Source organism: Galeopterus variegatus, unplaced genomic scaffold, assembly GCF_000696425.1.
Source record: "Galeopterus variegatus unplaced genomic scaffold, G_variegatus-3.0.2 Scaffold1075, whole genome shotgun sequence".
Classification (NCBI taxonomy): Eukaryota; Metazoa; Chordata; class Mammalia; order Dermoptera; family Cynocephalidae; genus Galeopterus; species Galeopterus variegatus.
Window position 1 is genome coordinate 151,270 of NW_007727186.1, and position 25,050 is coordinate 176,319.

Sequence of the window (25,050 nt, forward strand, 5' to 3'; positions counted from 1 at the left end):
CTGCAGTGGAGGTCCAGTGTTGGGTGGCCATCAACTCAGAGCAAGTCGTATAACTTCGTATAATGTATGCTATACGAAGTTATTACGGTCACGCCCCACACCCCCGCACCGCCCCCACTCACCCTGGGCTCGGGCCGCGCACCGGCCGTGTCGGGAGGCGGGAGGCGGGAGGCTTGAGGCGGCGCCTCAGCCCCTCGGCACATCCGGGGCCACGGGCTGAGGAAACGGCGGCGCAGCCGCTACGGCAAGCCGGTAGGGACGCATGCCGTCGACCGCCGCTGCGCGTTCGCGGCCGCGCGAGGGCGCCGGAGAACGAAGGAGCCCGGGACACCGCCGGGCCCGGAGACGTGGAGACGGCGCGAGCTAATGCAGGGGCCGGGGTGGACTCCGGGCGTCCAGGCTGAGGAGAGCGCGTTGCGTGGGAAGCGCGCGTCGAGAGAAGAGAGGAGGCCCGCTGCGAGGCTGGAAGCGCTCCGCCGGTGGGAGGCCGGCCCGGAAGGCACCGCGGAGGACGGCCGCGGGGAACAGGAGGTGGTGTCCGGGCGTCTGGAGGAACGCAGACCTTGGCGAGGGCCCTTAGAGCCCAGCGGAGTGGGCCCGACTGGCCTCCTTGGGCTGTGAAGTGAAGAGCGGGTGAGAAATGGGGAGATGGGGCCAATGAAGTCGTCTTTCTCAGCAACAACTTGGCTTTTGAGCAAACAGTGCTGGAAATTGGATGTCGACCTGTGAAAAAATGAAGCTGGACCACTAACGCCGTGCGAAAATTATCTCAAAGTGGATCAGAGACCTGAATGTAAGTCCGAAAACCAGAAAACACTTAAAGAAGACATAGGTGTAAATCTTCACTACCTTGGATGAGGAAAGGGCTTCTAAGATATAATATCAAAAACACAAGTAACAAAAGAAAAATACATGCGTTGCACGTCATCAAAATTAAAAACATTTTGGGCCGGCCTGGTGGCGCACTGCTACAGTGCGCTGCTTGGGAGCGTGGCGGCGCTCCCGCTGAGGGTTCGGATCCCACATACAGACCGGTTCCCGCTCACTGGCTGAGCGAGGTGCGGGCGCAACACCGAGGGTTGCGATCCCGTTGCCGGTCTCGGTCCGGTACGGGCGCGACACTGAGGGTTGCGATCCGTTGCCGGGCACGAAAAAAAAAGACCAAAAAAAAAAATTGAAAACATTTTTAGGGCTGGCCCGTGGCTCACTTGGGAGAGTGCAGTGCTGGTAACACCAAGGCCACGGGTTCGGATCCCTATATAGGGATGGTCGGTTTGCTCAGTTGGGAGAACGTGGTGCTGACGACACCAAGTCAGGGGTTAAGATCCCCTTACTGGTCATCTTTAAAAAAATAATAATAATAAATAAATAAATAAATAATTTTTTAAAAAAATAAATTTTTAAACTTTTGTGCTGCAAATGACACCATTAAAAGAAGACAACGCACCAAATGGGAGAAATTCTTTTCAACTCATACATCTGGTAAGGAACTCGTTTCCAGATTAAAGAACTACTGGACAATTAAAAGACAAATAGTTTAAAATTGGGCAAAGGACTTGAATAGATATGCTTCCAGAGAAGATGTACGAATGGCCAGTAAGCACATGAAAAGATGTTCAGCATCATTAGGCATCAGAGAAATACAGATTAAAACTACCACAAAATCCACTTCACCCACTAGGATGGCTAGAATCAAAAACTGACATAACAGTAAGTGTTGGTGAGGATATGTAGAAACTGGAACTCTCATACACTGCTGGTGGTAATTTAATTTAAAATGATGCAGCCACTTTGGAAAACAGTTGGCAGTTCCTCAAAAATTTAAACATGGAGTTAATATGGCCCAGCCAGTCCTCTCCCAGGCATATACCCAAGAAAATCAAAAACACATGTCCTATAGCCAGTCCTGGTATCTTAGTGATTCCCGGGGCCCAGCAAAGGGACCAAGTTTCCAGAGCCCTGAACTCAAGGAGTAACATACCAAAATACGGACTCATAGTCCACTCCACCTTCACTGGGTGAGCAGCTGCTGAGAACAAAGACCACATCTCCCAATACCTGGCAAACGAATGCAGTATTGCCTCATTAATCAATTGCTTCTCTGAGGTGCCCACAAGTATATTTAGAGAGAAGCTTCAAGAACAAGTTGAGGATCAGCTGTCCTATGAGAATGAAGAGATTCCACAGAAGAATCTGGATGTCCTGAAGGAAGCAACAGTTCAGGCAGAGGAAGCAGCTGCAGACACATTGCAAGGAAGCTGGAGAAACAGGAGAAACTCTTGATGGAAATAAACAGCTGGCTGCACTTGCCCTCGCATCTTCAGAAAACAGTAGCAGTATTCCGGAGTGAGAGGAGATGTGTGAAAAATCCAAAAAGGAAAAAAAGCCAAAGCCCCAGGCGGTTCCTCAGAATGGAAAGTTAGACCCACTTACTTATCTCTTTCTCCAAACCCAAGAAAAAGAAATATTTTTTCCCCACAGGAGACGGTTAGTAGTGAACTTGAAGAGAGAGCTGGCAGCACAGTGTTTGCAGGAGGAAGAAATCCTCCCAAGGAAGAAACAATGATCCTGAAGAGGCAGGCTACAGGAGTGTCCCCAGGAAAAAGGAAATTCTCTTCCAAGAAGGAGCCAGTGAGCAGTGGACCTGAAGAGGCTGCTGGCAGCAAGAGCAGCTCCAAGAAAAAAAGTTCCAGAAACCATCCCAGGAAGATTAGAATGCACATTCCCAGGGGGCAGGGAGGATATCCCAAGGTGACATTTCCTAGACCGTGTCTTTTTTTTTTTTTTTTTTTTTAAAGATGACCGGTAAGGGGATCTTAACCCCTGACTTGGTGTTGTCAGCACCACGCTCAGCCAGTGAGCAAACCGGCCATCCCTACATGGGATCCGAACCCGGGGCCTTGGTGTTATGAGCACCGCACTCTCCTGAGTGAGCCACGGGCCGGCCCTAGACCGTGTCTTATACCCCAGTAAAAACAAATTCACAGCTCTCTTGCTCAGCCCATTCTTGACATGGGATAACTCTGCATCGCTATAGAGAGCCACCACCCACAAGGACACCCTCTCCAATGTGTTCCCCAGACTGTACTTTCCAGCCTCCAAAACTATTAAAAAGCCACTACATCTACTGCCAGCAGCAAACAGGGAGGTTTTCACCTTGAAGAGGAAACAAAAAAGAAGTTTTGAGGCTGAGAACAGATCTAGTTCTTTTTCTATTTTGATTAATTGCTTTTGCTTCATTTCACAATGATATCTCAATAGTTTTAAATGTGGATGACAGGCTGATCACACTTGAAAATGATGACAATTAAAAAATGACTTTGGAGGGGCCGGCCCGTGGCTCACTCGGCAGAGTGCGGTGCTGATAACACCAAGGCCATGGGTTCGGATCCTATATAGGGATGGCCGGTTGGCTCACTGGGTGAGCGTGGTGCTGACAGCACCAAGTCAAGGGTTAAGATCCCCTTACCGGTCATCTTTAAAAAAAAAAAAAAAAAAAATGACTTTGGAAACAAGTGCTTTAAGGTAATTATTCTTACAGTTCTGTGCAATTTCTAGTAGGAATTATCAGTCTCCATTAAAAATGTTCTGTTGGTTTGCAATATGAACTTTTGTGCAGTTCCCACATGGAATAAAAAAATAATCTGTTAATATGAATAAACTTAAGCAGTAAGAATTCTACACGTAAAATTATATTGCAATAGTTATCAAAGTCATAAATAGTCCCAGAAAATAAATATTTGGGGGAGTAAATATAAAAAATGAAATTAATCATATGTTGTTATTGTACCTTCAAAAACAAGAAGATACAGCCTTGCCCTTAAAGAGTATTTCAACAATTTAAGTTACAGGAACATTGAATATAGATTTTACTAGGCCAGACCATCATCCCTAATACTTAGATTTGTTCTAATCCTCACTCTGCCAAATTACTTAACACTAGACTAGTTACTATACCACCCAAATTTTAGTATCCTCATCTGTTATTATAAGAAAAGATATTAATCCTAACTGATAGGGTTGTTATGAATATTAAACTATTTAATAAGTGTAAGACATTTAAAAGTATCTGGCTCTGCAAAATTAATTTTAATCATTAGCTCAAAAAACACAAAAATTCACAAGTTTGAAAAACATGTACACACATAAACACACAAAAATACACAAAATGTTCTTAGCATTATTTATAATAGCCAGAAAGTGGAAACAATGCAAATATCCATTAAGTGATGAATGGATAAACAAAATGTGGTATAGCCATAAAATGGAATAGTATTCACCAAAAAAAAAAGGCCCAGGTCGGGGGGTGGGAGGAATGAAGCACTGATACATGCTACAACATAGGGGAACCTTGAAAACATTATGCTAAGTGAAGGAAGCCAGACACAAAAGGCCACATATTTTATGATTCCATATAAATGAAATATACAGAATAGGTAAATCCATAAATGGAAAGTTGATTACTGGTTGCCAGGGGCTGGGGAGAGGGGATAGAGATTGACGACAAATGGATGTGGGGTTTCCTTCTGGAGTTGAGGAAAATGTGAAATTAGATAGTGCCTATGGTTGGACACCTTCGTGAATTTACTAAAAGCTACTGAATTGTACACCTTAAAAGGATGAGTTTCATAGCATGACAAATTATATCTGAATAAAATTAGTTGATTTTTTAAAAACAGAGGCTGTGAGATGAAGTGATCAATGCAAGCACAAAAGCCCTCACTGACCTTTAACACACTGAACGTTTTAAAGAGGAAGAAAAGACTGCCCAGTAAGCTCAATTGGTTAGAGTATGGTGTAACACCAAGGTCAAGGGTTCAGATTCCCATGCTGGCCAGCCACCAAAAAAATAAAGAGGAAGAAAAACTTAGCTATGAAAGGTAGGAGAGAGGGACAGTTGGAAGGGGATAAAATTAGTTGGATAAAAGAAGAGAGCGATTTCACATTTTTAAGAGCTGATGAGAAGGAAGCAGTAGAGAGATGCTGAAGTTACAAGAAAAGGCAAACAAAGCAAAGGATCTGGGCAGGCAGGAGAGTGATGCTGGAGGTTGAGGGCACTGGCCCTGGAGAGGGAGGTCACCACGGCAGCAGGAAGGGGGACAGGACAGGAGTGCAGGCTCCATTTCACTGGGAGCCATCTGCTGAGAGGAAAAGGACAGCAGGTCACTGTGAGATGATCTGAAGCATGCATCAATCTAGGGGACCCCAGGGGACTGCTCGGCATTGGGGACCATGAGGCTATTCAAGGGTTTTACCTCACAGTTCAGGAGCAAGTGTGCAAGGAGGCAGTTGTATGAAGCAACATGAGGGGCTTTGCCACACCAAGGAGGCCCAGAGTCCCTGAAGGGTTGGACTGTGGACTCTGAGCTGGAGGCCAGGATGAAGTAGCCAAAGGAGAAGAAAGCAGAGCCATCAGCCAGCAGTGCAGCAGCATCAGACACAATACAGGGGAACTCCAGAAGTTCATGGAAAAGTAGACCAAAAAGACGAATCTGTCCATGAACTTTCTGAAGCACTCTCATAACAGGCAATACCAAGCATCACAACCAGGATGGGCAGTTCCAGTCGGGTAGTTTGAATGAACAAAAATATGACTGCAGATTCCCAACTTATGAGTCCCTACTTAATTCCCATACACGGACTACTTAGTTTAAGTGAAATGATGGATTTTATGAATTCTTTGGACTAGTTGTTTCAATGAGAGGTTTTAATTTTGGTGAAAAGCAATTTATCATGTTTTTCTTTGACATTTAGTGCTTTTTACATCTGAAGAAATCTTTGCCTACTTCAGGTGGTGAAGATATTCTGTGTTTGATCTTCGCAGCTTTATAGTTTTAGCTTTTCAAACTGGGGGGGAAGAAGACATAACAACTACAATTCCTTGAAGTTGATACGACAAGCAAACAGAAAGGACATTGTTGGGTGGGAGGGGGGAGAGGAAGGTGGGAGGAGGGAGAGGAAGGGGGGAGGGAGGTTTCGGTAATGGGCCACAATAATCAACCACATTGTATATCGACAAAATAAAATTTAAAAAAAAAAATAGTTTTAGCTTTTCTGCTTAGGTTTGTGATCCACCCTGAATTAACCAGTTGCTTTAGCACCATTTTTTAAAGAATTGTCTCCCCCTCCTCCCCCATGGAATTGTCTTTGTGTGGACTGGCTCTTTACTTTAATCCCACCCTCATGTTTGGTGAAGTTGAAAAGTTAAAAACCACACTTATCAGACTTCCTTGCAATCAGAGTTCCAGCTGAGATTTAGATTGCTCAAGGCTTGATATATCTGTGCAAGATTGAAGGCTGGAAGGGAGGCAGCCCCCACGTTTCTGGTGCTCTCCACTGCACTTGCTGCCAGCAAGCAGGGTCTCCCTGCAGTGGAGGTCCAGTGTTGGGTGGCCATCAACTCAGAGCAAGGATAGTGGTGGCTTCTTGACCTAAACCCCTCACCCCTTGGCCACAGCCTTTACGGAGGGCAAGAGCTACCAGAACTAGGTAGCCCTTAGAAAAACATCAGATCAACAATTCTACTTGTACGAATACTCACGTGTGCAAACAGGCTGTATTGTACAGGGATGGTCAAAAGACAGGAGGTACCTGCCCACCAGGCAGCTGAACAGTAGGGAGGCCCCGCACCAAGAGCCATCAGCCAGCATAAGGCAGACACCCACAATCACAAAGATACAGTAAGTAGAAAACGCAGGAGTCAACGTGCATTGTCAGCTACCACCCTTGTAAGGAGAAGGAGGGTCAGATGTGCCATGGAAGCCACAAGAAACTGGTAAGCGCGGCACCCTGTGGACAGAGGTCCCGGAGGCAACTTCCCTTATTATACCTTTTTTTTCCCATGTATGTGTATTATTTTAAAATATCACATACCCTGGGATAGTCAAAGGTGACTTAAATGGATCACACATTAATTACCTGGAGTTAAAATTGGGAGGTGGCTTGATTTGACCCTCAGACCAAAACTACATAGCCTTTCACAGGAGAACCCCAAGATCGCAGTGGTTAGGCTTTCTGCCCGTAAATTGATTTTAAACGTCCTGTCACAGGTAAAATTAACATGCTTCAGACCAACCTCTTGATATTTCTCCTCCAAACCCATTCCTTTCCCAATCTCCCCATTTCAGTTAACAGCCCAACTCATTAATGCCTCAAACCCAAAGCTCAGTCAGACTAAAATCCCCTCTCCCCCCATCCTCCCCAGCATCAGTGATCCTCCTGTTTTTCTGGCCCAGACCCATCACACCTCACTGGACTGCTCTCAGACACCAAACAGCCTCCCACCCACCTCACACTGCAATCTCCTGAATGGCCTTCCTGGTTCTCCACATGGGGCACAGCCACCACAGACAGCCATCCATCCCCAGCGTGCACACGCGCATGTGTGGACATATCACAGGCACGGGCATCACGTCACGTCACACAGGCATGCTACTTCCCCACCTGGAGCCCTCCCCTGGCTCTCCTGCAGCAGCCACGCTGGCCGCCCGCCCACCGCCTAGCCCCCCTCTTGCTCACAGAACTTCCATTCTGTCTGACCAGCACCAATTGCCACTTCATAAGCAGCATGTCCCAGCCTCCCATGGAGCCAGCTGTGGCCAACGGGGTGAAGAGGCTGCCAGTGGGTCTCCCGAGAAAGCTCTCAAACGGGCATATTCCCCACCTGCCCCTTTCTCCCACCCTCGCCACCCCGCCTGGAATGTGGACAGTGCTGGCCACAAGCACAGGAGGGCCGAGTGGGGACAGGAGCCATGCCCGCTGGCAACAGGGAGGCTGCCCCAGCCCTGCCGGCCACCTTTCTCTCCTGTTCCTGCTGCTTGCCAAGCTCTTACCCTGACAGCTGCACAACTCCAACTTCTCACCGGGGCTTCTAGAAGGCTCCATAGGCTGCCCCTGCTCCAGCCTCGCCCACACCACAGCCTCAGCCCACCCCAGCCACAACTGCTGCCGCTGCACATCCCTCATGTCCCCCACTGTGGAGCATGGGCCGCGGCTGTTCCAGTCAACCATGTGTACCCTAGCATGGTGCAGTGCTCCATTCACTGCTGCTGATGAAAGGAAAATGCAAAAGACTAAGAAAAAGGCAAAAGGATTCACTAAGCAAAATTTATACTTATTTAATAGGAAAATTACTTCTTTAAAAAAATATTCTTTACATGCCAAGGTGCACATACGTACATGAGCTGAAAATAGATTTGAGGCAGGTGATTCCTGGGATGAAAATTCAAAATGACACAAGATCTTGAGACCCTCAGGTTACAGAGACTGGCCACAGCTGGCAGGCGGGCCCAGAGCTCCCAGCACTCCTGCCATGGTGAGCAGCGACCCCAGCCTCTCACCACCCAAAGCAGTGGCAGCTCCTCTGCCCATGCCGAGGGCCACCTCCTTGATGCTCCAGCCTTAGTCAGTGTCTCCATCCCCTTCTCTACCTTCTGAGGGACTGGGAACCTGCAGAAGAGGAAAAGATGGGAAAATGACGGTGGGCCATCATCCTGCTGACAGTGTGCTCCTGCCTGCAAGGGACCCTGCCCACCCCGCAGTGGCCTCCCTCCCCCTCCTGGAGTCCTGAGAGCGGGCCCCTCTCAGGCATCTGCTCCTGCATGCCCAGAGCTGCCATGTCCCCCAACCCTGCCCTCATTGGGAGCACAGGTGAACATCTGTTCTCAGTCACTCTCTGAATAGGTTTCAAGAATTTGCACAGGGAAAGCTCAGGGCTGGGGCCAGTATTTGATGGACTCCTTCAAATCACCGCAGGCTGCAATGACCACAGAAGGACATAAAAGTGGGCTATTCGAAAACTTGACAGGTGTAGACACTCCAGCAGTATCTAAAGACAGCAAGTGGTCAAAGGCCTCTGTCAAGTGCGACTCAAGCAGAGGTCAGTCTGGCCCCAAGAAAGATCGGCACATGTGCTTTCTTTAGCTTACGCAGTGCTTGGAAAAATCACGTAGAATTATGGAATGCCAGTTTCTCTTGACAAAATTTAAGCTCTGCCAACCATGGGGCCATGTTCCATTGTAGCCACCACTGGCTGGCACTGGGCTGTGACAACCCCTATAGATGGCATAAGAGGCCTCCCAGTCACCACAGTTTCCACCACTCTCTGTTGCCCCCCAACACTGGTTGCCACTTACCACCTGATCTGCATGACTTTTTTTTTTTTGAAGACTGACCAGTACAGGGCTCTGAACCCTTGACCTTTGTGTTATAACACCACGCTCCAACCCAGGGAGCTAACCAGCCAGCCCTTCATGGCTGCTTTTCTTACACCTGGCCCACTTCACTAGCTTACACTACTTCCCTGGGTCCTGTATGCACAAGAGTTTGTAATCCCAGTGTGTAAGCAGGACACATTTTTGTGAGTATCTAGACAGTGGGAAGAAATCTCCCGAGCTCCAAGTGGGAATTTCAGCCTTTGAAAACCCACTGGCACAGTGTTGTAACACCAAGGTCAAGGATTCGGATTCCCATGCCAGTCAGCCACCAAAAAAACAAAAAGAAAGAAAAGAAAACCTGATGGACCACCACAACAAAATAGGGGCTTTGGGGACATCGCTCACCCCAGAGCAAAGAACTAAGAACTAAAGTAGTACTTCAACTTCAGACTGCTTTTAGCTCCAGCTCTTCATATCATGTATATTCTTGTTCTAAAGGGCATTTGGCCTCAGAGGGGGGCAGGGGCACCCCTGGCATGGCACAAGTGCTCATGCTAAGCAGAAGGCATACCCTGCACCCAAACACCTTCCAGGATGGGAAGCACCAGCAGGACAGACAGTGCTGTAAGAGGAGCGAGGACCAGCTTTGCATCTGCAGCAGGTCAGCCACAGACATGTGGGCCGGTAAGCAGCATTGGCACAACCCCACGTGCCCAGCAGCCTCACCATGCACCGGGGTCACAAAGCACTGTGGGGGGAAAGTGAGCAAGAGGCAAAACAGGTGAGCAGCAAGGCACGTCTTGAGGGTGCTGACTGCCTGAGCCACTGCCTGGCCCTGTACGTCCTGCTGCTGAGTGACCTCAGGGGAAGTGATGCACCTCTCTGTGCCTCAGCTTGCTCCTCTGAGCAGTGGGAGCAATGACAAGCACGCAGCCCAGCCTCCACATGGGCATGCCTCTGGGCCAGCACTGCCGTGACCCAGCCCTACCTTGGCTCCTATGCCGGCTGCCACGAGGGCAGTGGCGCTGAAGTCATGGACAGGCAGGGTGCTCAGCCACTGGGCCATGGACCGCTCGTCCCGTTCGGTGCTGATGATGGTGGGGTAGATATACTGCTCCTTGAAGGCCGCCACCTTCCCCTCCTCCTGTGCCCAGTCCAGTGGCTCGTGCAGCCCATCATTGCCAAAGCGCTGGTTATACTTCTCGAAGTGCACTCTCTCCAGGACGAGGCCAAGCCCTGGTGCCTTGGGTATGTCCACCTTCTCCTCCCCCCAGCTGCGCTCCAGCACACTCTCAGGGGCGTAGCCCTTGACTATGGCCACCACCAAGCCCACCATCTTCCTTATCTGGTGCATCATGAAGCTTTGGCCCTTCACCTTGATCACAGCAAACTCCAGGCCCTCTCGCACAAAGGGCTCCTCGCAGTACATCTCCAGGATGTATCGCCTGGCGCTGGGCTCCCACGGCCCCTTCTGTGAGGTGAAGTTGTGGAAGTTGTGGGTGCCCTTGTAGCAGGCCAGGAGCCTGTTGACCTGCTGCAGGGTCTCAGTACTCAGGCGGTAGGTCTCGTCCTGCACATCCCGGTCCTTGTGGGCAAAGGCAAAGGTGGGCAGCATGTAGAAGTAGGTCCTCGCATCACACTTGTTCTTGGAGTTAAACCCACCCGTGACCCTCTTCAGTCCTGGGGGAGAGGAGGCAAAGGAGAAAGGCCACGGGGTGTCCTAAGCATACTGAGGACCGGAGTCCCCTCACCCGGAACACATGCAAGGCTCTAGCAAGGACTGGGCTCTGCATTAAGTTCTAAACCCGCATGAAGCTTAATCTCAGAATTGAACACAGATCCAAACAACAAAAATGTACGTCTGTTGGCAGAGGTGTGGGGAAGTAAACCCTCACACACTTCGCCGAGCGTGAGCCAGAGCAGCCTTTCCCCATGGATTAAACGGCAAGATGTCTGAAAAGTGCAGCTGTGACACAGAACTCGTTTGTTAGAATTTTACACATAAGGCCACACTGGCAGCACTGTTTTTAACAGAAAAAAAAAAATTGGAAGCAACCTTAAAAGTCCAACAATAGAAGACTGATTAAATAAATTCCAGAATATTCACAGGATAAATAGGATGCAGCCCCGGAAGATCAGGAATAAATCTCAGGCACTGAGGCCCGGCCTCCTCTGAGATGCTGCAGTGCCTTGAACACTACTGGCCCTAGGAACTGCTCAGTAAATACCTGTTGAACACTAAGTAAAAAATCAAATGAAAAAGGCAAAATGAAGACCTCTATGCAGTCCCATCTGCTGTGTACATCTGTGTTGGCACAGAAAATCCCTGGGAGAGTAAGAACCAGTGACAAGCTCGGGCTGTGGACAGAGATGCCTTCTCCTGTCTCTGGACACCCCCCTGAGCTACGCATCTCCTGTGGGGGCTTCAGTCATGACTAGACAGGTAGGTCCACCCAGTTACTAGGGTCCCATCTCAAAGGAGCTGGATTTAACGCCCGACTTTGGTTTCACATTTACGAGGAGCAACGGGGGCCGCCCAATCTGACAAGCAGCCAGTGCTTCGAAGCAGCCTGTCCCCAGTCCCGGTGCTGGTTCAGGCGGATCCATGAGCTTCTGCCCTGTGCTCCCTGTTCTGTCTCCACAGCCCTGTTTCTGTGTGACTTTATTCTTGGATTTTTGTCTTATGTTTAAAGATCCAATTTCACAAACACTGAATACCACAAGGATGCTTTGTGAACATAATTTTAGTTGTTCAGGACCTAACTGCTACGAGAAGACTGACAAGTGCTGGCATGAGGCCCCACTGCCAGGACATGAAGGAAGGCCACTGCCTGGCCTCCCCATGTTTTACAGGGAATGCTACCATTGGTAATTCTTTTAGCATAACTGCGGATTAATCTGTGGGATTCATTAAGGTATTTTCCATGGAAATGAGTGGTAAGAGGCATTGAAAGTGATTTTCAGAGGATCTACTCTATGAGGAGTTTTTCAGTAGGGAATTTTCCTCACAAGGCAGAGAAAGACCATAGTATAATAAAAATAAACCTATATTAAAAATAAACTTAATTGTGGCTATCAATAAGGGTCACTGAATCCTATTTATGATTTGCATGCAAATAATTATAGCTGCTTTATTTGTAAAAGCCCAAAACTGGAAACTACCCAATGTCCATCAGCAGGTATATGGACGAACATTTTGTGGTATATCTGTGTAATGTTATACCACGAGCAATAAAAAGAGGCAGATGACTGATATATGCAACAACAGCGGTGCATCTTAAAATAATCAGACTGAGTAAAAGAAGCCAGACAAAAAAAGTGTACGTATTATAGATTCCATTTACATCAAACTCTAAACACATAAACTAATCTCTAGTGACAGAAAGCAGATCAGTGGTTACCTGGGGAGAAAGCAGGTGGGGTGGGACAGAGGGAGGGGTTACAGCCCCCTGGGGGTGGTGGTGGTGATGGTTTCACAGGTGCACACATACTTCAAAACTACCTAATTATACACTTAAATATGCACAGCTGATTGTATGACAATTGTACTTCAATAAAAAAGCATTTAAAAATTAAACCATACTGGCTGCTTAAAGAAAAAACAGCCACATACTGTGGGACTTATTACATATGAAGAAGTAGAATACATATCAACAACAGCACGGAGGCCGAGAGGGAAGAACGTGAGCAGGACACTGGTCAAGTTCCTAGACTACTTGTGAAGCACTGTGATCCCACAGGAAGGGGGACTGCAGTAAGTTAGAGTATGCTTCAAACCAGGGACTGTTTTTGTACAGACAGTGATATAGGATTGAAAGGGTGGTTTAAAGAAAAAAAAAAAAGCATCAGAGACAGTAATCTATATGGCCGGCAAAACCTAAAACATTTACTATCTGACCCTTCACAGAAAAAGTTTATCAACCCTTCATTTGAACCCCACAGCAATTACTAAAAAAAACACAAAAAGTTACAACAAAGGGTTATAATTAAATGGAATTATAAGGAATATCGATTAATCCAAAAGAAAGAAGAAACAAAAATGGGAACAAAGAAAAGATATGACAGATAGAAAACACATAGGATGGCAGATTTACACCCAGCCATCCCAATAATTCTATTAAATGTAAGTGGCCTGTGCATGCTGCTTAAAAGGCAAAGATAGATTTAATTTTTTCTTAAAAAAGAGCTTAAACACCCATTGTATCAGTCCTGTTATAAAACGGTAAAATGGCCCCTGTTTTAACCATGAATTCAAATGTTCATCCCCACTGTTTTCTTAAAACAAGGCACCCAAAGCAATAAGGCACTGCAACCGAGGGGCCTTCTAATTCTGTCCACCTTAGCTGTTCCTTTCTCTGAAGGAGGTGGAATACTGAACTCTTGGAGATTTACAACCATACTACCACCATTCTTATTCCACTTCTGCACCAGAGATATTCAGTAAAAGAAGGCAGGGGCATGCGTAGCTTCATGCACTCTGCAAGACAATCTACAACCAGGTGTGCAGCTGCCTGCATTGCAAGCCTTACCCAAAATCCGAATGTGAGACGGAAGGTGGCTGTTGATCTTTTCTAAAATGTCATCAATCATCCACACCTTCAGGGACACTACCTGGCCAGCTGCAGACACGCCCTGTAAAGAAAGCAGAAGGGGCAGAGGGAAAGTGGGTCCAGCTGGGCCTTACTCCTCAGCACACACTTTACATGTTGGTCCTCTGAAACAGAATGACTATCTAAGTGTTACATCTTTTCACAAAGGAATTCTGCTTTTATATATACCAATTTTCTATATACCAGTGGGGTGAGTGTAGCACAACTTATAAAATAAAATATTACAAATGACTTCAAAGCCCAACAAAACACTAAATTAGGAAACATAAACATAACACTCGTGCAGACAGGAAACAAAATTCCACATAAGATATGACTCCAACAATTTAGGAAAAAAGAAAACACAAATTAGATGACAGAACTATGAGCAAAATAAAGAAGAGGTTCCTACCCGAGTCACAGCAGGAGTGATCTCGTGGGAGAAAGGGAAGGGCCATCTGGGGACAGGTGCTGGGTACACAGATGAAAACTGACCAAGCTCTACACTTATGATTAGCACATTTCACTGTTTGTATACTGTACATTTTTTTAAAGCAAGTTTTAAGTAAGTTGGTATGGCAGTAACTTCCAGGCAGAGGGAAGAGATGTGCTGGGATGCTGGCCAAGTTGATCTGGTGACAACCCAAGCGTTCACTTCAGAGTCATCTGTACTACCTCACCCTGGTGTTACATGCACTTTTCTCTGTATTACAGTCACAATTTCTAAAAAGGTTTAAAAAATACATGCAAAGAAAATACAGCATAACACATATAGTACTACTACCAAAAAAATGTTTTATCTGAATCTAGTCACAAGGAACAGAGAAATCCAGGTTGAGGACATTCTTCAAAACAAATGGCCTTTGGCCAGCTGCCACAACAAAACAAAACAAAACAAAACAAAACTGGCCTGAACTGTCCAAAAATGTCAAATCGTGAAGAACAGAAAGGAGGCAAAGAAATAGTTTCAGATTAAAGGAAAATCAAGAAACATGACAACTGAATGCAACACATGATCCCAGATTAGGTACTGGATCAGTTAACAAATACCAAAGGCAGCTCCACACTCCAGAAAACATATCAGACAATGGTATTCTACCAGTGCTGAATCTCCCAAGGGTGATGATTTATGTGCTGGGGTTGCTGGCGCATGTTGCTGTCCCTAGGAGACTCATGCTGACATATTTTGGGGTGAAGGGTGGAGATGTCTGCAACTTTCTCTCGAATGGTTACATTTATTTTATTTTATTTATTTTTTGGCATCTGGCAGATATGGGAATCCAAACCCGTGACCCTGGCGTCATAAAGCTGCACTCTAACCAGCTGAGCTAACCAGCCAGCCCCTCAAATTGTTCTGTTTAAAGAGGAAAAAGTGATGGCCTTTTTTTTAGGTTAGCTCAGTTGGTTAGAGTGCAGTGTTGTAACACCAAGGGCAAGGGTTGGGACCCCGTGACGGCCAGCCACAAAAATAAATAAATAAATAATTCTTTTAAAAAAGGGGGAAAAAAGGAGTTAGATAAATAAAGAGAAGGAAAACAATAATGGCGAAAAGTTAACCCTGGTGAGTGAATCTAGGGGGAGACCACGTGGGTGCTACCCACACTATTCTTGAGACTTTTCTGAAGTTCTGAAGTTTATAAAATAAAAAGTTGGATTAAAAAAGAAAGACAGGGCCAGCCCAGTGGCGCACTCAGTAGAGTGCGGCGCTTGGGAGCGCAGCAGCGCTCCCGCTGAGGGTTTGGATCCCATATAGAGACCGATCCGCTCACTGGTTGAGTGCGGTGCAGGTGCGACAGCGAGGATTGCGATCCTGTTGCCGGTCGCAGTACGGGCGCGACACCGAGGGTTGCAATCCCATTACCGGACACGAAAAAGACAAAAAGGAAAAAAAAAAAAGAAAGAAAGACAAAAAAATGAACTATTGAGATGTTCCACCAGCCAAATCCACTCTGCCCTATACCCACGCCCTCCCAGACAGAAGCATCAGGCCACGTGTGTCCACTGAGTACGTGAACAAGCCATTCTGAAACAAGGCACCTTTACTGGGCAATACACAATGGATTTCAGCCTTGGCACAAAAAAAAAAGGAAAGGAAAATATATTTCACTGATATTCTTTTTGTACTGATTACATGTTGAAATGAAAACACTTTAGATATACTGGGGGAATGGGGGTGACAGCTAAAGGGAAGAAGGTTGCTTCTGGGGATGATGATAATGTCCTAAGATCGGCTGTGGTGATGGTTGCACAATTCTGTGAATATACTAGAAATCACTGAACTGAATACTAGAAATCACTGAACACTTTTTTTTTTTTTTTAATGATGACCAGTAAGGGGATCTTAACCCATGGCTTGGTGTTGTCAGCACCACACTCCCCCAACTGAGCTAACCGGCCATCCCTATATAGGAATCTGAACCTGTGGCCTTGGTATTATCAGCACCACACTCTCCCAAGTGAGCCACAGACCGGCCCTGAATTGAACACTTTTAATGGGTGAATTGTATGGGAGTCAATTGTATCTCAATAAAGCTATTTTAAAAAAACCAAAATCTGAAACAAAAACTAACAAAATGTTATCATTTGTTCATCCAAGGAGCTGGATGCACAGGTGTTATAATATTAGTCTCAAAGGTTTTCTGCTTCTTTAGGTTTTCCAAATTGTAAGAAAGAAGTCAAGGGTTTGGATCCCCATATTGGCCAGCCACCAGAAAAAAAAATTTTTTTTTTTTTTTTTTTTTTTTAAAGATGACCGGTAAGGGGATCTCAACCCTTGGCTTGGTGTTGTCAGCACCACGCTCACCCAGTGAGCAAACCGGCCATCCCTATACAGGATCCGAACCCGTGGCCTTGGTGTTATCAGCACAGCACTCTACCAAGTGAGCCACGGGCCGGCCTCAGAAAAAAAATTTAAGAAAGAAAATATATTGGAGTGAAACCATTGTTAATAACAGTGAAAATAAAAATAAAATAAATGCAAGGACCATATTCTGAAATGCTCTGTTCATCAGCTCAGGCAAATGTTTACTTTTCTTCTGCCTTGAAAATAACCCTCTGGGGCCGGTCTGTGGCTCACTCGGGAGAGTGCGGTGCTGATAACACCAAGGCCACGGGTTCGGATCCGATATAGGGATGGCCGGTTTGCTCACTGGGTGAGCGTGGTGCTGACAACACCAAGTCAAGGGTTAAGATCCCCTTACCAGTCATCTTTTAAAAAGAAAAAAAAAAAGAAAATAACCCTCTGGCTACAGCAACCTCTCTAGCTGTAAATGAAAAAATGAAAAAGAAAATGAAACACATAAAGAACCACGGAACCGATTCTTCACCTTTGGCCATCAAATATATTATTGTCATCCCCTGCTAGAAGTGAGCTCTGGGTTCCCACTTTTTCTCTTACCTATCTATACAATGGCTCCAGTTCTGGGTTCTGACCTGGGCCTGTGGATCCCAGGGGATCTGTGGACCTTTGAAACTAGACGTTTCTGGGAACAAGATCCATAGCTTTATTCAGATTTCCAGGGGGGCCCTGACCTGCAAAACATTATGTCTATGACAGGCCCCCGATACCCTCAGGTGACCTGGGATGCATTATGAGGCCAGGGTTTCAGAACAGGAATGATGAAAGGAATCACATTTACTTCATGTTTTGTACATATTGTAGAAGAGCTTTGTGTTTTCTCAGGCCCTACTCTCCCTACCTGCCCAGCACCAGGTCCCTCTCTGGTGACACACCTCTGTTCTCTCGTCGGAAGCCACCCTGCCTGCCCACTCTGAATCCCTGTGGCTCCGTCTCAGGCACAGGAACATGCTGTAGTGTGAATAATAAGCATGTGCAGCCCCACTCGCCAGTGACTGAGTCCAGGACAGACATGAAAGCCAATCAGAAACAGCAGGACTCGGTCTTGTGATTCTGACTGGACAGCACTGGGCCACCAGCCACACATGCTTATAAGTCCACATAACGGGTCCAGGCGTGAGATGTGCTGCGAGGATGGAATACACACTGGATTTCAAAGACTTAGCACACTCACAACGTAAAATATACCCCATCAATAGATTTCTATATTGATTACATGATGAGATGAGAATATCTTACATATACTGAGTGAAATAAAGTTGACCATTAAAATAAATTTCACCTATTTCCTTTTCCCCCTTGAATGCAGCTACTAGAAAATGTAACATTTGTGTGGGTGAGCCTGATGTGGACAGATAGAAAGCTGATGTCCTGGCCATGGTGTCACCTGCAGGGAGAGCCTGCCTGAGGACAGAATTGACATAGGAGAAAGCAAAGACCAGAGAGGACACAAAATCCTGCCGGCAGTGAGCGCCTAGATCCAGCCACACCTGAGCTGGCAATGCTCCTGGACTCCTCAGCTACACCAGGCAAAATGTTTTCCAATTAGGTTAGCTTGATTTGTGCCTCTGTCATATGTACCCAAAAGAGGCCTGACCAATAAAGAGACACTAAGGTGAAAGTGGGCCAGGTGCTGGTTGTAGCTGCAGAGGGAGGGACAGAGACAGTTGCTACCTACCTTGTCTGTGCGGGCGCACCGCTGGAAGGACATCTTCCTCATGTCTTCACCATGATTTTCAGGGATGCAGCCAGACCGGACAAGGGCAGACACCAAGTCATCTTCGATTGTCTTGAACTGCGAGGACCCAACGTTCCTCTGGAAAAAAGATGAGGACAGATTGTCTTTCATTCAGTTGACCCTCCAGGGCCTGGGCTGCTCCACATGCCCACATTCAAGAGCATGGCACCGTGGCCACGGGGAGACATGGGAAGCAGGAAAGCCACCTGAGGTGACCTAGTCTCTACAGAGTCCCCACTCTGGGCGGCCAGGTGAAATGGCAAAAGTGGCATCACCTCCCACCCAGTCAGACCCGAAACCAGCCCCCAGACAGGCCAGCACTGCCTCTTGCTCAGGACCACCTCAGTCTGTGGCACCCAGGCTCCACAGGGGCGGCCCCTCCCTCAGCACCATCCTCTGCCAGGTGACACTCCCAGCCAGGGCTGGGCTGGGTATCCCTGGCTCTTCCTAAACCCTTCAGTTCTCATGATCAGCTTATACAACCTCTCAGGATGAATGCATGCCAAAGATAGATACCACTGCTTCCAGAACCATCTCTAATGCTGTACCTTTCACTAATCCTGATAAAAATCCAGGGTCTGCAGGGTCCCATAATATCTGTGAGATCCACATCCTGCTGATCCCCAAAATAGAGAGAGCTGCATCCACTGTTCTCACAAAAACCCTTTCCAATGCAGGGACACAAGGGCCTGTCAGCACTGCCAAGACTCACCATGGGTTCTTCATCCCAAGTCTGCCGTATGGTTTCCCACTGCAATTTAAGTCCAATCCCTTTACTCAGCATAAAATCGTAAACGCCTCAGGGCCGGCCGGTAGCTCACTCAGGAGAGTGCGGTACTGATAACACCAAGGCCGCGGGTACGGATCCCATATAGGGATGGCCAGTTAGCTCACTTGGAGAGCGTGGTGCTAACAACACCAAGTCAAGGGTTAAGATCCCCTTACCGGTCATCTTTAAAAAAAATAAATAAATACGGCCGAGCCCGTGGCGCACTTGGGAGAGTGTGGCGCCAGGAGCGCAGCAGCGCTCCCGTTCGGATCCTATATAGGGATGGCCGGTGCGCTCACTGGCTGAGCGTGGTGCGGCCGGTCTCAAAAAGGACAAAAATAAATAAATAAATAAAATAAAATAAAAAATCATAAACACCCCTCACTTGATGAAAATGAACATTAACAAGCAAAGAAGACAACCCTTCACTCCGCCATGTGAGCTACTGTCACTTTCCACCTCCCCTTTCCCTAATGGGGAAACCTAGGCAAGCAGAAGATGATGAGACGACACAGGCAAAGTTCTCAAGATAGCACCTGAGGCAAAAACCTTACATAATCAAAATTAGTCTCACAAAAGCATTTAAATCACCCATAAAGAGCAGCAGATGTGGTCTGTCTGTGCCTAACGCTTGAGGCTAAGTTAGACTAAAGCAACATCTTCCAACCTATTGTCACAACTAGTTGTCATGACACCAGTTCCATGGGTGCAACCTGTACTTTCTTAAAAAATAAAATAGGATACAGGGCTGGCCGGATAGTTCAGCTGGTTTAGAGTATGGTGCTGATAACACCAAGGTCCAGCCAGTTTTCAAAAAAAAAAAAATAGGGCCGGCCCAGTGGCGCACTGCTACAGTGCGCCGCTTGGGAGCATGGTGGCGCTCCCACCGAGGGTTCGGATCCCACATACAGACCGGTTCCCGCTCACTGGCTGAGCGAGGGGCGGGCGCAGCACCGAGGGTTGCGATCCCGTTGCCGGTCCCGGTCCGGTACGGGCGCGACACTGAGGGTTGCAATCCGTTGCCGGACACGAAAAAAGACAAAAAGGAAAAAAAATAAAACGGGGCGGCCTGTGGCTCACTCGGGAGAGTGTGGTGCTGATAACACCAAGGCCACGGGTTCTGATCCCATATAGGGATGGCCGGTTTGCTCACTAGGTGAGTGTGGTGCTGACATCACCAAGTCAAGGGTTAAGATCCCCTTACCAGTCATCTTTTAAATAAATAAATAAATAAAAATAAAACAAAACAAAATAAAGTAAAATACAAGAGGACACAAAGTATTTCATTACTAACATTGTTCATAGTAAAAGCTATTGTAATGACTGGTGAGACTAAGCACCACTTTCTTGAGCTTCTGTCTCAGATGGCTACTCAGCACACAGTGCTAAACTTCTTACTGTGCCTCATGCTTATAGTTAAAATAACGCAGAACCAAAGTGAGAGCCACAGAGTTGACCACAAGAAAGAACAAAAAGAAAGTCAACTTGACTCATCGGGAACTTACAGCCTTCTGCCCTTCAGAAAAGGGTCTAATTGGTGGGCTGGGTGGGGAACTCAAGGGGAGCCTCCTGCCCACGGATTTCACATGTCTGATTTCAGCACTGAGCTTTGCACATTAACACGTATGACAAAGAATAACACCAAGCCCTGCCCATTTTCACACGCTATTAGGTAGGTACTGTGAGCATCCCCATTCTAAAGATGAGGACACCGAAGAAGAGAGGTTCCATCACTGGCCCAGGATCACAAAGCTGGCTCAGCAGTCAAACTAGACCTTAACCACCTTGTCACTGTGAAGACCTGAGAGGCCCCTTGCTCAGAATCTTGCCTGAAGCAGGACTCAACCAGAGCTGCTTGGGTTCCAACTTAAATCTTGCTTGACGGGGCCCACAGGACAACTTTGAAAAGTGGGTGAAGAAAGAGGGTCCCATTTTTTCTGCTGTGTCCTGAGGCAACCTCACAACAGTCATGAGAGAAGTAAGGGCTGAGCAAGGGCGGGGCACAGCTGTCCCTACCCTCACCTGGGAGGCCCCCTTACCTGCATGCCATGGTAACCCTTCCCTGAGTAGGCCATAAGCAGCACGATCTTGCGCTTGGGCAGCTTGCCCTGCCGCTCCTCGGCCTCGCTGCTCCGGAGCCTCTTGGCCTGAGGCTCAGCCTCCTCCCAGAAGCGCGCTGCGCCCGGCAAGCCGCTCCGGGCCTTCTGGTCCTGCAGGCGCTGGGCCCCCCCGGGCGAGGGGGCCCTCCCGTTCCCAGCCATGGGGGACGAGCTGAAGAGACAGGGGCGGCGTGAGCAGGGAAGGCAGGTGGGCGCGTGTACGGACGCGAATTCCCCGCATCTGCTGGCGGCCTCGCCCAGAGTGCAGCGTGGGGCTGGGGCTCCCGTCTGGGAAACTGGGCACGATTAGGGCTGAGCGGCGCCTGCGGTCGCCAAGGCTCGCTGTCATTACCAGAGGGGGCGCGGTCCTAGGCGCGGGGTCCACCGTCCGCAGGCTCTCCACAGCGCCCCGGCCGCCGCTCGCAAGCTGGGGGCGCCCATGCAGGGTGGGCTGGCGGGGCGCGCCCGGCCCCGACCTCTTGGGACCCTCGAAGGCCCTGCCCTTCTTCTCCTGACCCCTGACCGCCCCCTGAACCTCTGACGTCCCGGTCCTGCCCCTGCTGACTCTCGACCCCTAAGGATCCCGGCCGCCCCTGCCCCGCCTCTCCTGATCTCCCCTAGACCTCCGACGATCTGGCCCAGCTAATTCTGAACCTCGACCTCCTGGGACCCCCGCTGCCTCTGCCCCGCTTCTCCTGACCCCTGGCCTCTCCCTGGACCCTGACGCCCCGGCCTCGCCTCTCCTGACCTCCCCTCGGATCCCCGACGCCCCGGCCCCGCCCCTGGTGACCTCCGACCCCTCAAGACCCCCGCCGCCCCTGACCCGTTTCTCCTGACCCCAGACGTCCCCTGCGACCGCAGGTGCCCCAGCCCCACCCCTCCTGAACTCTGACCTCCCCCGGGACCCCCAATGTCCCTTCCCGACCCCAAGGCCCGCGGCTAACCTCCGACGTGGCTAACCAAGACCCCCTGGCTGACCTGTGACCTCCCCAGTCCCTCCTCCAGCCCCGCCCGGTTAGGCTTTCCTCGGGAACCGGGAAGACCCGGGCCACCCTCATCGGGACCAGAAGGGCGCACCCCACGACCGGCCCCACTCACGGCGCCGCTGACTGAGCGAAGCCGGACCACGTGGGCGAAGGCGGAAGGGGAGCAAGCGCTGGATGGCGGCCGAGCGCGGACAAATGTCTTCAGGGCAGAGAGGGGGCGGGGCCAGGGAGAAGCGGGGCTTCCGCAACGAGGCTCCAGGCTGGTCCGGGCCGGTTCTGACTGCGGGAGGTCCCAGGCCAAAACCCAGAGAGGGTCGAGGCTTGGTCCCGCTGTGTCTAGAAAAGAGAAACCATGCTATTAAAATGTGCAGGTTATGAATGCACCTATGAGCGAATTTTTAGAATAAACAATTCTAACAGCCAACACATATATTAACTCATGCAATCTCTTCACCCACCCTAGGAAGCAAGCACGATTGTAATCCCCGTGAAACGGAAAAGACAACTAAAGAACAGGGAAGTTAAGCCCTTGCTGAAGACACACAGCACCAGCCCTGGCATTTGGAATACAGAGCTCCTTTTCCCATTTTCCACCGCGGCTCGGCACTGGGCGACCCAGCTCCTGGCCAGCCTTTATCTTACATATCGGTAATAATAAAGCCTTTGCTATAGCACAGAGAGGTGCAGTGAGATATCCAGAGTAACAGCCAGGGTTCAGACCCAGGCGTGTAAGCTTTGCTCTGAACAACCACAGGTACTGCCTCTTGCTGGTGGGTTAGCTCAGTTGGTTAGTGTGCTGCTTTCTAACACCAAGGTCACCCTGGTTCTGATCCCCCTACCAGCCATCCACCAAAAATAAATAAACAAAAACAAAACAAAGTACCTACCATCACCATCATTTCCTTTAAATGGCAAATGTTTAATCTCATGGGAAACTCACTATATTGTTCTTTTCTCATTTTGCCAACTACTAATGTAACTTTTTTGCAGTCCGTTGTAACCCCTGGACAGGGAAGCGTTCACAGTCACTGGTGTGGTGTCCCAAATTCCTCTTCTGTGGCTGGGCCCCTCCATTGATATTCACTCTGAGCACCCTCAGCATCCCTCTTCTTTTTTTTTTTTTTCTTTTTTTTCTTTTTGTCTTTTTTCGTGACCGGTAACAGGATCGCAACCCTTGGTGTCGCGCCCACACCGCGCTCAACCAGTAAGCAGACAGGTCTCTATATGGGATCTGAACCCTCGGCGGGAGCACCACCACACTCCCAAGTGCTGCACTCTACCAAGTGCGCCACCGGGCCGGCCCAGCATCCCTCTTCCAACTCCTTTTACTTAGAGAGAAAAGCAGTGTAGCCCAGTGTGACACTCAGCAGGCACACGTTCTCCTAGGCTGGGCAAAGCTGCAGAGACCAACTTCAGGTCCTGGGCAAATCAAGAAAGCTCACCCAGAGATGGCCTGGGGTGGGCTGGGGTGGGGTTGCAAATTCACCTGGGAAAACTGTGGGATTGAAAAGGACAGAAGCCACATGTCTAGAGAGGTTCACTGTGGTGGGGTCAGGGGTTCTAGGCACAGAACTACAGATGCAGTCCTTAATGGCCACATGCTAGTGGCCCCTAAAGGACGGACCATGCCTCCATTGGCTTGTGGCCTGTGAACTGTCACCAATGGGCGCTCACACACCTCACTGGGCTTGCTCAGTGTGAGGGGTGCTGACCACATGTCGTCCTGCGTGTCATCCACTATGGTAAGTTCTGGTAAACAGTCCAGTGTGCAGGGCAGAGCCACGCGTGTGAGGGATCGTGTCAGAATGGCTGCAGACGCACCAGGGACAGTAAGGGTCCTGCTGGTGCTGACATCGGGTCACCGCAGCCCGGGAGAAGGTAAGCAGCAGAGAGCATGCCGAGGCTAGAAGGAAGCATGTGGAGGCCACGTGGCTGGGAATAGAAGGGAGCACTCCACCAGATGCTGGGCCTGGAGTCGTGAACACATGGACAGCAGCCCTTGCCCACAGGGAGCTCATGTTCCAGTTGGGGAGATAGAGGATGATAACAAACCTGTACAGCAGGGAAACAGGAAGTAGTGCGTTATCAACTATTAAATGCAGGACAAATGGATCAGGAAGTGGGTAGAGTACCAGGTAAGGGAAGGTTGCGATTCAGAGAGCGAGAGAGACAAGCCACCCCAGCATTCATGCAGGGCAGTGGGCAGGGGGTGGGGGACAAGAGTACAAAGAGGAGCCCACATATCAATGTCTAAATATTTATTATTATTATTTTTTCCTTTTTGTCTTTCTTTGTGACCGGCAAGGGATCGCAACCCTCAGTGTCACACCCGTACCGGACCAGGACCGGCAACGGGATCACAACCCTCAGTGCTGTGCCCGCACCTCGCTCAGCCAGTGAGCGGGAACCGGTCTGTATGTGGGATCCGAACCCTCGGCGGGAGCGCCACCGCGCTCCCAAGCAGCGCACTGTAGCAGTGCGCCACCGGGCTGGCCCCTAAATATTTAGAAGTTATAAATCAGCTGACTTCTGGTCAAGATGGTGGAACAGACAGTACCCGGTGTCACTCTCTCCCACAAATCAACTAATTTACAACTATTAAAAAGCAATGACAAGGGCCGGCTCGTAGCTCACTTGGGAGAGTGTGGTGCTGATAACACCAAGTCAAGGGTTAAGATCCCCTTACCGGTCATCTTTTAAAGCAATGACAGCCGGGCCGGCCCGGTGGCGCACTGCTACAGTGCGCTTGTGAGCGCGGTGGCGCTCCCGCCGAGGGTTCGGATCCCACATACAGACCGGTTCCTGCTCACTGGCTGAGCGAGGTGCGGGCACAGCACTGAGGGTTGTGATCCCGTTG

The 25,050-nt window shown here is 48.8% G+C and overlaps 1 protein-coding gene and 1 pseudogene across 1 annotated transcript; one reads left to right on the top strand and one right to left on the bottom strand.

Annotated features, from left to right (window-relative positions):
* The first annotated feature begins 262 nt into the window (after positions 1-262).
* LOC103592036 lies at positions 263-6,489 on the top strand (annotated as a pseudogene).
* A 1,603-nt stretch (positions 6,490-8,092) lies between these two features.
* On the bottom strand, positions 8,093-21,633 carry PUS1 (pseudouridylate synthase 1). The gene is made up of 6 exons (XM_008574618.1): positions 21,560-21,633; positions 21,148-21,379; positions 18,280-18,417; positions 13,685-13,787; positions 10,144-10,835; positions 8,093-8,448 (listed from the first exon to the last, which is right to left on the bottom strand). The coding sequence occupies exons 2-6, from the start codon at positions 21,367-21,369 to the stop codon at positions 8,401-8,403; spliced, it is 1,203 nt and encodes a 400-aa protein (XP_008572840.1). The 5' UTR covers positions 21,370-21,379; positions 21,560-21,633; the 3' UTR covers positions 8,093-8,400.
* Positions 21,634-25,050: the final 3,417 nt, after the last annotated feature.

What these genes read in the sequence shown, in the direction of transcription:
- PUS1 (XM_008574618.1), bottom strand. Translation starts at nt 21,369, where the DNA reads ATGGCTGGGAACGGGAGGGCCCCCTCGCCCGGGGGGGCCCAGCGCCTG. An exon ending in GGTGCGCCCGCACAGACAAG is followed by an intron (nt 13,788 to 18,279) that starts GTAGGTAGCAAC and finishes CTTTCTTTACAG; the next exon opens with GGCGTGTCTGCAGCTGGCCA. An exon ending in CAGCCGGCATAGGAGCCAAG is followed by an intron (nt 8,449 to 10,143) that starts GTAGGGCTGGGT and finishes CCTCTTCTGCAG; the next exon opens with GTTCCCAGTCCCTCAGAAGG.